Consider the following 12144-nt stretch of genomic DNA (forward strand, 5'->3'; position numbering starts at 1 on the left):
CATGTATGCAACCTGGTTATTAGACCTTAGTGGCAGAAAAAGTGACTATCCAGGTTTAACATGCACGATTCTTATGTCATCCAGGGAGCTTCTGGAGTGTTACCTGCAGGCTGGGGAAAACGAGGAGGCCGCAAAGCTTTGTGCCACCGCAGCACCGTTCATCAAGGCTCATGTGCCGCAGAGATACCGGCAGATATTTGCCCTGATGGTAAGTCAGAACATTCACATATGCAGAAAGAAGTCAGTTTCTTAAATGCCGTTGTTCAGAAAAGTATGTATGAAAACAGCTAAGACCATCCGTTGAGAGATATAAAAACATACATACAGGTGTACAAGCATAAACAGGACAAAACACAGTCTTTTGCTTCCTCGTGACTGAATGTTTCCTTTTTCACCACAGTGAGTTTTTTTTTAAAGTTAGCAGAAACTTCATAAAATAATTACTGCGACAGGGTGTGTAAAGAGCGTTCATCACCTATTCATTTTATGTATAAAATTCAACTGAAATTCTATGTGCAAAACTAAGCATAAAGCATAAGAAGTGAGACAATACTTGTCAGTTACAAATGCTGTTTTTAAAGGAGGGTTATTTGCAAAATAAGAGCTAAACACAATATCTGGCTTCTTCCTAAATGTTTGTTTAAATCTCGATATTCTGTTCCGTCTTATAACAGGTCCGACATGAACTAATGGACGAGCTTCAGTTAAAGGAAGAAAGGAGAAGTTCTATCAGCCTGTCTGTCACTTTCCAGATGAATATGCTAAAGGCGTAGGTGTCTGGGGCGGGGGACAGACGCCCAGGGGGCTCTGTGCCCCAGGCGGGGGTGTGTATGCAGCGGCGCCAGGCTGGAGCGCAGGCCTGAGCTTGCCTCCACCTGCTGAGAGGCTCCAGAGAGGTGGCCAGAGTGAGTTCTCCTCAGGCACTGAGATGGGTGGCTTTTAGGAAGCGGGGACAGCAGCCTCGCCAGACGCTTCTGATGGCCCTGCCAGAGGAGGCCTGAGACTTCACCATGAGATGGACAGAATGATAGTGTTTGTGTGTGAAACCCACCCTGATGGGACTGCGTGAGAGTGCGAGGGAGAGACTGCACCAGGCAGGGGCTGCCGCAGGGACCAGCGGGAAACGGGATAGGGGAGAACTCGGTGTGTGAGTGGGGAGGTCCGGGTGCATGTGAGTGGGGAGGTCCCGGTGTGAGTGGGGAGGTCCGGGTGTGTGAGTGGGGAGGTCCCGGTGTGTGAGTGGGGAGGTCCCGGTGTGAGTGGGGAGGTCCGGGTGTGTGAGTGGGGAGGTCCCGGTGTGTGAGTGGGGAGGTCCAGGTGTGTGTGAGTGGGGAGGTCCCGGTGTGTGAGTGGGGAGGTCCCGGTGTGAGTGGGGAGGTCCGGGTGTGTGAGTGGGGAGGTCCCGGTGTGTGAGTGGGGAGGTCCCGGTGTGAGTGGGGAGGTCCGGGTGTGTGAGTGGGGAGGTCCCGGTGTGTGAGTGGGGAGGTCCCGGTGTGAGTGGGGAGGTCCGGGCGTGTGAGTGGGGAGGTCCCGGTGTGTGAGTGGGGAGGTCCAGGTGTGTGTGAGTGGGGAGGTCCCGGTGTGTGAGTGGGGAGGTCCCAGTGTGTGTGAGTGGGGAGGTCCGGGTGTGTCTCAGTGGGGAGGTCCCGGTGTGAGTGGGGAGGTCCGGGCGCGTGTGAGTGGGGAGGTCCCGGTGTGTGAGTGGGGAGGTCCCGGTGTGTGAGTGGGGAGGTCCGGGTGTGTGAGTGGGGAGGTCCCGGTGTGTGAGTGGGGAGGTCCGGGTGTGTGAGTGGGGAGGTCCCGGTGTGTGAGTGGGGAGGTCCCGGTGTGTGAGTGGGGAGGTCCAGGTGTGTGTGAGTGGGGAGGTCCCGGTGTGAGTGGGGAGGTCCCGGTGTGTGAGTGGGGAGGTCCGGGTGTGTGTGAGTGGGGAGGTCCGGGTGTGTGTGAGTGGGGAGGTCCCGGTGTGTGAGTGGGGAGGTCCCAGTGTGTGTGAGTGGGGAGGTCCCGGTGTGTGAGTGGGGAGGTCCGGGTGTGTGTGAGTGGGGAGGTCCCGGTGTGTGAGTGGGGAGGTCCAGGTGTGTGTGAGTGGGGAGGTCCAGGTGTGTGTGAGTGGGGAGGTCCAGGTGTGTGTGAGTGGGGAGGTCCCGGTGTGTGAGTGGGGAGGTCCCGGTGTGTGTGAGTGGGGAGGTCCCAGTGTGTGTGAGTGGGGAGGTCCCGGTGTGTGAGTGGGGAGGTCCCGGTGTGTGAGTGGGGAGGTCCGGGTGTGTCTCAGTGGGGAGGTCCCAGTGTGAGTGGGGAGGTCCGGGCGCGTGTGAGTGGGGAGGTCCCGGTGTGTGAGTGGGGAGGTCCCGGTGTGTGAGTGGGGAGGTCCGGGTGTGTGAGTGGGGAGGTCCCGGTGTGTGAGTGGGGAGGTCCGGGTGTGTGAGTGGGGAGGTCCCGGTGTGTGAGTGGGGAGGTCCCGGTGTGTGAGTGGGGAGGTCCAGGTGTGTGTGAGTGGGGAGGTCCCGGTGTGTGAGTGGGGAGGTCCGGGTGTGTGAGTGGGGAGGTCCCGGTGTGTGAGTGGGGAGGTCCCGGTGTGTGAGTGGGGAGGTCCAGGTGTGTGTGAGTGGGGAGGTCCCGGTGTGTGAGTGGGGAGGTCCGGGTGTGTGTGAGTGGGGAGGTCCGGGTGTGTGTGAGTGGGGAGGTCCGGGTGTGTGTGAGTGGGGAGGTCCCGGTGTGTGAGTGGGGAGGTCCCGGTGTGTGAGTGGGGAGGTCCCGGTGTGTGTGAGTGGGGAGGTCCCGGTGTGTGTGAGTGGGGAGGTCCCGGTGTGTGTGAGTGGGGAGGTCCCGGTGTGTGAGTGGGGAGGTCCCGGTGTGTGAGTGGGGAGGTCCCGGTGTGTGAGTGGGGAGGTCCAGGTGTGTGTGAGTGGGGAGGTCCAGGTGTGTGTGAGTGGGGAGGTCCCGGTGTGTGTGAGTGGGGAGGTCCCGGTGTGTGAGTGGGGAGGTCCGGGTGTGTGTGAGTGGGGAGGTCCCGGTGTGTGAGTGGGGAGGTCCCGGTGTGTGAGTGGGGAGGTCCCGGTGTGTGTGAGTGGGGAGGTCCCGGTGTGTGTGAGTGGGGAGGTCCCGGTGTGTGAGTGGGGAGGTCCGGGTGTGTGAGTGGGGAGGTCCGGGTGTGTGTGAGTGGGGAGGTCCGTGCGAGTGAGTGGGGAGGTCCGGGCGTGTGAGTGGGGAGGTCCGGGCGCGTGTGAGTGGGGAGGTCCGGGTGTGTGTGAGTGGGGAGGTCCCGGTGTGTGAGTGGGGAGGTCCGGGCGTGTGAGTGGGGAGGTCCGGGCGTGTGAGTGGGGAGGTCCGGGTGTGTGTGAGTGGGGAGGTCCGGGTGTGTGTGAGTGGGGAGGTCCCGGTGTGTGTGAGTGGGGAGGTCCCGGTGTGTGAGTGGGGAGGTCCGGGTGTGTGTGAGTGGGGAGGTCCCGGTGTCTGAGTGGGGAGGTCCGGGTGCGAGTGAGTGGGGAGGTCCCGGTGTGAGTGGGGAGGTCCGGGCGTGTGAGTGGGGAGGTCCGGGTGTGTGTGAGTGGGGAGGTCCCGGTGTGTGTGAGTGGGGAGGTCCCGGTGTGTGAGTGGGGAGGTCCGGGTGTGTGTGAGTGGGGAGGTCCGGGTGTGTCTCAGTGGGGAGGTCCCGGTGTGAGTGGGGAGGTCCGGGCGCGTGTGAGTGGGGAGGTCCGGGCGCGTGTGAGTGGGGAGGTCCCGGTGTGTGAGTGGGGAGGTCCCGGTGTGTGAGTGGGGAGGTCCGGGTGTGTGAGTGGGGAGGTCCCGGTGTGTGAGTGGGGAGGTCCGGGTGTGTGAGTGGGGAGGTCCCGGTGTGTGAGTGGGGAGGTCCCGGTGTGTGAGTGGGGAGGTCCAGGTGTGTGTGAGTGGGGAGGTCCCGGTGTGAGTGGGGAGGTCCCGGTGTGTGAGTGGGGAGGTCCGGGTGTGTGTGAGTGGGGAGGTCCGGGTGTGTGTGAGTGGGGAGGTCCCGGTGTGTGAGTGGGGAGGTCCCGGTGTGTGAGTGGGGAGGTCCCAGTGTGTGTGAGTGGGGAGGTCCCGGTGTGTGAGTGGGGAGGTCCGGGTGTGTGTGAGTGGGGAGGTCCCGGTGTGTGAGTGGGGAGGTCCAGGTGTGTGTGAGTGGGGAGGTCCAGGTGTGTGTGAGTGGGGAGGTCCAGGTGTGTGTGAGTGGGGAGGTCCCGGTGTGTGAGTGGGGAGGTCCCAGTGTGTGTGAGTGGGGAGGTCCCAGTGTGTGTGAGTGGGGAGGTCCCGGTGTGTGAGTGGGGAGGTCCCGGTGTGTGAGTGGGGAGGTCCGGGTGTGTCTCAGTGGGGAGGTCCCAGTGTGAGTGGGGAGGTCCGGGCGCGTGTGAGTGGGGAGGTCCCGGTGTGTGAGTGGGGAGGTCCCGGTGTGTGAGTGGGGAGGTCCGGGTGTGTGAGTGGGGAGGTCCCGGTGTGTGAGTGGGGAGGTCCGGGTGTGTGAGTGGGGAGGTCCCGGTGTGTGAGTGGGGAGGTCCCGGTGTGTGAGTGGGGAGGTCCAGGTGTGTGTGAGTGGGGAGGTCCCGGTGTGTGAGTGGGGAGGTCCGGGTGTGTGAGTGGGGAGGTCCCGGTGTGTGAGTGGGGAGGTCCCGGTGTGTGAGTGGGGAGGTCCCGGTGTGTGAGTGGGGAGGTCCCGGTGTGTGTGAGTGGGGAGGTCCCGGTGTGTGTGAGTGGGGAGGTCCCGGTGTGTGAGTGGGGAGGTCCGGGTGTGTGAGTGGGGAGGTCCGGGTGTGTGTGAGTGGGGAGGTCCGTGCGAGTGAGTGGGGAGGTCCGGGCGTGTGAGTGGGGAGGTCCGGGCGCGTGTGAGTGGGGAGGTCCGGGTGTGTGTGAGTGGGGAGGTCCCGGTGTGTGAGTGGGGAGGTCCGGGCGTGTGAGTGGGGAGGTCCGGGCGTGTGAGTGGGGAGGTCCGGGTGTGTGTGAGTGGGGAGGTCCGGGTGTGTGTGAGTGGGGAGGTCCCGGTGTGTGTGAGTGGGGAGGTCCCGGTGTGTGAGTGGGGAGGTCCGGGTGTGTGTGAGTGGGGAGGTCCCGGTGTCTGAGTGGGGAGGTCCGGGTGCGAGTGAGTGGGGAGGTCCGGGCGTGTGAGTGGGGAGGTCCGGGTGTGTGTGAGTGGGGAGGTCCCGGTGTGTGTGAGTGGGGAGGTCCCGGTGTGTGAGTGGGGAGGTCCGGGTGTGTGTGAGTGGGGAGGTCCGGGTGTGTGTGAGTGGGGAGGTCCGGGTGTGTGTGAGTGGGGAGGTCCCGGTGTCTGAGTGGGGAGGTCCCGGTGTGTGAGTGGGGAGGTCCCGGTGTGTGAGTGGGGAGGTCCGGGTGTGTGTGAGTGGGGAGGTCCGGGTGTGTGTGAGTGGGGAGGTCCGGGTGTGTGAGTGGGGAGGTCCGGGTGTGTGTGAGTGGGGAGGTCCGGGTGTGTGAGTGGGGAGGTCCCGGTGTGTGTGAGTGGGGAGGTCCCGGTGTGTGTGAGTGGGGAGGTCCCGGTGTGTGAGTGGGGAGGTCCCGGTGTGTGAGTGGGGAGGTCCAGGTGTGTGTGAGTGGGGAGGTCCAGGTGTGTGTGAGTGGGGAGGTCCAGGTGTGTGAGTGGGGAGGTCCAGGTGTGTGTGAGTGGGGAGGTCCCGGTGTGTGAGTGGGGAGGTCCCAGTGTGTGTGAGTGGGGAGGTCCCAGTGTGTGTGAGTGGGGAGGTCCCGGTGTGTGAGTGGGGAGGTCCCGGTGTGTGAGTGGGGAGGTCCGGGTGCGAGTGAGTGGGGAGGTCCCGGTGTGTGAGTGGGGAGGTCCCGGTGTGTGAGTGGGGAGGTCCGGGTGTGTGTGAGTGGGGAGGTCCGGGTGTGTCTCAGTGGGGAGGTCCCGGTGTGAGTGGGGAGGTCCGGGCGCGTGTGAGTGGGGAGGTCCCGGTGTGTGAGTGGGGAGGTCCCGGTGTGTGAGTGGGGAGGTCTGGGTGTGTCTCAGTGGGGCGGTCCGGGTGTGTGTGAGTGGGGAGGTCCGGGCATGTGAGTGGGGAGGTCCGGGTGCGTGTGAGTGGGGAGGTCCGGGCGTGTGAGTGGGGAGGTCCGGGCGCGTGTGAGTGGGGAGGTCCGGGTGTGTCTCAGTGGGGCGGTCCGGGTGTCTGAGTGGGGAGGTCCGGGTGTGTGAGTGGGGAGGTCCGGGTGTGTGTGAGTGGGGAGGTCCCGGTGTCTGAGTGGGGAGGTCTGGGCGCGTGTGAGTGGGGAGGTCCCGGTGTGTGTGAGTGAGGAGGTCCGGGTGTGTCTCAGTGGGGAGGTCCGGGTGTGTGAGTGGGGAGGTCCGGGTGTGTGTGAGTGGGGAGGTCCGGGTGTGTGAGTGGGGAGGTCCGGGTGTGTGAGTGGGGAGGTCCCGGTGTGTGAGTGGGGAGGTCCGGGTGTGTGTGAGTGGGGAGGTCCGGGCGCGTGTGAGTGGGGAAGTCCCGGTGTCTGAGTGGGGAGGTCCGGGAGCGTGTGAGTGGGGAGGTCCGGGTGCCTGTGAGTGGGGAGGTCCGGGCGCGTGTGAATGGGGAGGTCCCGGTGTGTGAGTGGGGAGGTCCCGGTGTGTCTGAGTGGGGAGGTCCGGGTGTGTGTGAGTGGGGAGGTCCGGGCGCGTGTGAGTGGGGAGGTCCCGGTGTGTGAGTGGGGAGGTCCAGGTGTCTGAGTGGGGAGGTCCAGGTGCGTGTGAGTGGGGAGGTCCGGGCGTGTGAGTGGGGAGGTCTGGGTGTGTCTCAGTGGGGAGGTCCCAGTGTGTGTGAGTGGGGAGGTCCCGGTGTGTGAGTGGGGAGGTCCGGGTGTGTCTCAGTGGGGAGGTCTGGGTGTGTGTGAGTGGGGAGGTCCGGGTGTGAGTGGGGAGGTCCGGGTGTGTGTGAGTGGGGAGGTCCGGGTGTGTGTGAGTGGGGAGGTCCCAGTGTGTGAGTGGGGAGGTCCGGGCACGTGTGAGTGGGGAGGTCCCATTGTGTGTGGGGAGGTCTGGGTGTGTGAGTGGGGAGGTCCGGGCGTGTGAGTGGGGAGGTCCCGGTGTGTGTGAGTGTGGAGGTCCCGGTGTGTGTGACTGGGGAGGTCCGGGTGTGTGTGAGTGGGGAGGTCCGTGTGTGTCTGAGTAGGGAGGTCCAGGTGTGTCCCAGTGGGGAGGACAGCTGTCCAGAGCGGGGCAGGAGCTGGTCTGCTTGGTCCGGCACGGGAGGGACCCTGCCCCCCAGGAGGGCTGTCGGTGGGCCGGGGTCTAGGTGGGCGGCTCGCGCATAGTGTCAGGGCGCGTTGTTGGTGACCGAGGAGGCGGAGCCTGCACAGGGGTGTGAGCAGAGGAGGCGTTCGTGGCCACCCGGGGACCGGCGGAGAGAAAGCAGGAGGTGTTACCTCGGCCTTCTGTTCGTGGAGGACACAAGTTCATGGACTAAATTCATTTTAGAATAATTTAAAGAGATATGACAGCATCTTTTGGTTATTTAATATTTGATTAAGTTAATCTACATTCTAGAAAACTGGATCAAAATGATTTACCTGAAGATGTCAACCGGATTCTGAAGGACACGTATAGACGTTTAAGTCAGCACCAGCACCAGCGCTCCCCCGCAGTCCGAGAGGAAAAGTGAGTGTCCGCGCCTTTCCAGTTCCCCGTCTGCGTGCAGCATTCGATAACTGCAGGAAAACACGAAAGAGAAGCGAAAACAAAACCGTGACCGTAATTCCCCAAGCAGGCGTCAACCGTGCGGAGGTTTGGGGCCTCTCTCTCTAGTCTTCTTTTGTCCTGAAGTTTGTGGTTTGGCAGCACTTGGGATATGAAACCTCATGATGTATTTTAAAAAATCCAATTGACTTGCAATCACAAGTGCTTTTCCAGTTGTCACGCCGTCTGACGCCTTCTGAAGAGACAGTCCAGTGGCGACCCCCGGGCCGTTGGTTCTCTGCTCCAGTGCTGAGGGGCTGCTCAGAGCTCAGTCCCGGGCGGAGTTCCCGGAGCTGCTGGCTGAGCGGGAGGCTGAGAGAGAGGTCTGGATGCACCCCAGCTCAGCTCTTCCATCAGGTCCTCGAGTTCTAACTCAGAGCAGGTCCAGCTGGTCCCTGGGCACGGCCCCCCTGAGGTTTCGGGGGGTGGGGAGCTCTGGGGACAGAGGGGACCGAGGGATCAGGACGCCCGGCCCCCACCTGGCGCTGTGCCCCTCCAGGCAGGCCTGCTGCTGCTGACTGACTGGAACGGTTATTCAGGTCTCTGCAAACATTTTTCTTTTCTTCTGTTAATTTTCCGATCATTGCTTCTGCCCAGCTTTTATGAAGTGGGTTGTAGGTCATTTTACTGTAGACTTGCTACAGTTCTTTCTGTCTCAGAATTTGAGCGCTCCAGCTCCGGTGCATTTATCAGTTGTTTCACTGTGTTTACCTTTTAGGTCTTTTAAAATAATTTTTGATGTACAGATGGGTTTTATTTAAGATAAGAATTGTTTGAGCTGATGTTCACCCCCCACCAGTGCTGGGCCAGACACGTTTAAGCCCGTCAGAGAGTCCCCGAGGTCTCAGCCCAGCAGCCAGCTCGCTGGGCGCTGACCCGGGTCCCCGCTGGTCCTGACCATCTGCACCTGCCCCGGACCGTGTGCCCGCCCGCCCGCCCGCCCTCTCGTGTGTTGTGGCGCCCCTGGTGCCAGTTTATGCGCTGTGGCCGAGAGGACACAGCATCTTCTGCTGCGGTTCCAGCGTGTTCAGTTCCGTCACCGCTCCCGCACCTGGAAGGCTCGTGTTTCCTGCTGGCCAGGATCACGGGCTCGGCAGCTCCGAGCGGCCGTCGTGGGGTCAGGTCCTCCCTCAGCCGCAGGACCTCAGAGGCTCCAGGCATCATCGAGGGGCCTCTGACCCCTCCCCACCTGGGCTTCAGTGTCTGGAATTCTGGGTGGGAAAAAAAAGGTCTATGAGTTTAAAACCAAAAAAGGACTAAAAACCAGTGATGGATACCTTCGCGGGTTCTCTTCTGACCTGCATGTGGCGGGGCTTGGGAAGGCTAGAGGGGCTTGGGTCTGGAGGCCCTGCCAGGGCCCTTGGTGGTCCAGGCTGGGTGGGACGAGGTGGGGCAGGGCGGCCGGGACTGCCTGTCCTTGCAGGGAAGGGAGGCGCCTTCTCCTACAAAGAACGAGGGGAGGGGAGGTACAGGAGATGCAGGATGATATCCTCTGAGCTGAGAAAGGGCTTTGAGACTGAAAACAAAGCAGGCAGCCTCACTCCGTGGGGTGCAGCTAGGAACTCACTGTGGGGATGGTACATAGAGGAAGGCCTGTGATGACGCCGAGAGGTGTCCGCAGGGCTCAGAGCCACCAGAAGGGCACAGGGGGCTCGGGGGCCAGAGCTAAGGTGGCATCTGCCTGCCCAGAGCCCCGTGACCACTAACCTTCTGCATCAGCAAACGGCACTCTCCCGTTTTCATGTGAGACGAAGGCGAGGGCTAGTGGTCCCGACCCTCGGGAGTGGGCAGAAGCTGGGTCACCGTCAGTGGAGGAGGGCGGGTTGTGGGACTGTGCACCTGAGAGCCGCTGCCCGAGGGCAGTGTGTCCTGGCCACGGTCAGAGCAGGGGGCGCCAGCTTGTCCCCAGGGGATGCTGGCGTGTCTGGGACACTGCTCACCACCCTGTGCAGGACAGGCCCCCGCCCAGCAGAGAACCGTCTCGTCCAGACGTGCGGGGTTAGGCTGGGAAGCCCGGCCCGTCCCCCCCGAGCCACTGATGCCGCTGGCTCTTGGCTAAGCCTTAAAGTCAGGTGGCTCCCTCCCCTGCTTTGTTCTTTTTTTGGAGTTGCTTACGCTCCTCCAGGTCCGTTGCGTTTCTGTCCCCACTTTGGCACCAGCCTATTGGTTTCTGCAGAGACCTGATTGGCCACTACAGCCACTCTGGCCGCTGGTCACGGCTCCCTTGCTGCTCCCCTGCCCCGGGGCTCACAGCTGCGCCTGCACCTGCCCTGAGGCAGTGGAGGTCCCTCCGCATCCCATGCCAGGGCCGAGGGGGCTGGGCTTGGGAACCCTTGCCGTAGGATTCCTCTTCTGCTCCGTTTTCTTCGTGTCCCCAGAGTGACGGCTGAAGGCTTACTCTACCCACAGGCAGTGTCTTGTTGCCTCATGTTGCCCTAATGCTGTTTCGTGTCTGTTTCCAGAATGATTCTGCTTTTTGAATTAGCCCATCTTTCTCTGATCTTGAAATGCTGGGAGATCGCCTCTGATTGCCTCTCAGACCTGAAGAAGATGGACAGCAAAGTAAGTAGTCCCGGCCGGAAGCCCTGCTCCTGCTCACTGTGGTCGGGATGTAAAAGGCCAAAAGCAGGCACGGAATTCAGAAGCACCTCCCCAGGGGCTTGAACCGTTGCGTTGTTGGTAAATTCCCTTCTAGTCTTTTTAAAGTGCATTTCACATAGTTGAAATGATGTGATTTTTGCATCAGTAGGTCATTATTGATAAATGGATCAGTTCATTAAAGAGAATATAACCATTGTACATACGTGTGCACCCAGTATTGGGGCACCTGACTGTATCAAGCAAATACCAACAAACCTGAAGGTAGAGACAGACAGCAATACGACAGCAGCAGGATCTTTAATAACCCGCTTCCACCATGGGCGGAGCACCAGACAGAAGATCAATACGGAGATACGGGATTCAGCAAAGTGAGCCTATCGACACGGCAGAACGTTCCTTTCAGTGGAGGAAAATGCGTATTCCTCAGGACAGATCATGTTAGATCACAAAACAAGTCTTAACAAATATACGATGACAGAAATCATGTTAAGTATCTTTTTTGACTGAAATGATGTGAAACTAGAAATCAGCAACAGGAGGTAAGCGAGAACTTCACAAAAATGTGGAAATCAAATAGCACCCTCCTGAACAACCAGTGGGCCCACTAAGAAATCAAAAGGAGACAAAGGTTTTGAAACACAGGACAATGGAAATGCAGCCCACCCAAACCCGTGGGCTGCAGCACAAGCAGCCCTAGAGGGACGTTTACAGCCCCAGACACCCATAATAAGAAAAAAGAGATTTAAAATAAACCACCTGTATTTATGCCTCAGTTCAGTTCAGTTCAATCGCTCAGTTGTGTCAGACCCTCTGTGACCCCATGGATTGCACCACGCCAGGCTTCCCTGTCCATCACCAGCTCCTGGAGCTTGCTCAGTATCATGTACGTCGAGTTGGTGATGCTATCCAACCAGCTCATCCTCTGTCATCCCCTTCTCCTCCTGCTTCAATTTATGCCTCAAGAAACTAGAAAAAAAAAAAAACCAGAACAAAACCCGAAGTTAGTGGAAGGAAGGAAATAATGAAGATCAAAGCAAAAACAAATGAAATAAAGACCAGAAAACCAATAGAAAAGATCAATGAAAGTAACAGTTGGTTTTTTGAAAAAATAAGCAAAATTGACAAACATTAGCTAGACTAGGAAAAATAGAAGATCAAAATCAGAAATGAAAGAGGAACCTTACAACTGATAACACAGAAATAAAAGGGATCTCAAGAGACCAATATGACTTATATGCCAGGCAGATGGGTAACCTATACGAAATTGGTAAGTTCCTAGAAACACACAACCTACCAAGACAGACTCATGGGGAAACAGAAAATCTGAATAGACCAGTGAGTAAGAAGGTTGTATCAGTAATCAAAAAATCTCCAAATAAAGAGACACCCAGTGACCCAGCAATCCCACTTCTGGGCATGTACCCAGAGAAAATGTAATTTAAAAAGACACATGAACCCCAGTGTTCATTGCAGCATGATTGACAATAGCCAGGACATGAAAGCAACCTAAATGTCAAGAGAGAAATGGATAAAGAAGATGTGGGGTTCATATATACAATGCGGTATTGCTCGGCCATAAAAAGGGACGAAATTGGGTCATTTTTAGAAACATGGATGGACCAAGAGACAGTCACACCGGGTGAAGTAAGTCAGAGAGAAAAACAGATATCTTAGTACATGTGTGCTGAATCTAGAAAAATGGTATATTAAACTTATTTGTAAAACAGAAATAGAAGCACAGACGTAGAGAACAAACATGTGGATACGAAGGGGGAAGGGGAGGGTGGGATGAATTGGGAGACCAGGATTGATGTGTATACACCATTGATACTATGTATAAAGTCGGTAACTAATGAGAACCTATGGCATGGGAAAGG

General features: G+C 59.1%; 1 protein-coding gene across 12 annotated transcripts in view; it reads left to right on the forward strand.

Moving 5' to 3' along the window:
* The window catches only part of CFAP46 (cilia and flagella associated protein 46), a 98484-nt gene that overhangs the window by 3689 nt on the left and 82651 nt on the right, over positions 1–12144 (forward strand). For all 12 annotated transcript variants that reach the window (XR_014077626.1, XR_014077627.1, XR_014077628.1 and 9 more), the window contains 4 exons: positions 85–208; positions 675–769; positions 7478–7588; positions 10129–10228. Coding sequence is in view for 8 of the 12 variants with exons in the window: in XM_081572851.1 (XP_081428977.1) it covers positions 85–208; positions 675–769; positions 7478–7588; positions 10129–10228 (430 nt within the window). In the remaining 4 variants the exon portion in view is untranslated. The remainder of the gene's footprint in view (positions 1–84; positions 209–674; positions 770–7477; positions 7589–10128; positions 10229–12144) is intronic.

Source organism: Giraffa tippelskirchi, chromosome 2 (genome assembly GCF_054371585.1).
Source record: "Giraffa tippelskirchi isolate mGirTip1 chromosome 2, T2T-mGirTip1v1.2.pri, whole genome shotgun sequence".
Lineage (NCBI taxonomy): Eukaryota > Metazoa > Chordata > Mammalia > Artiodactyla > Giraffidae > Giraffa > Giraffa tippelskirchi.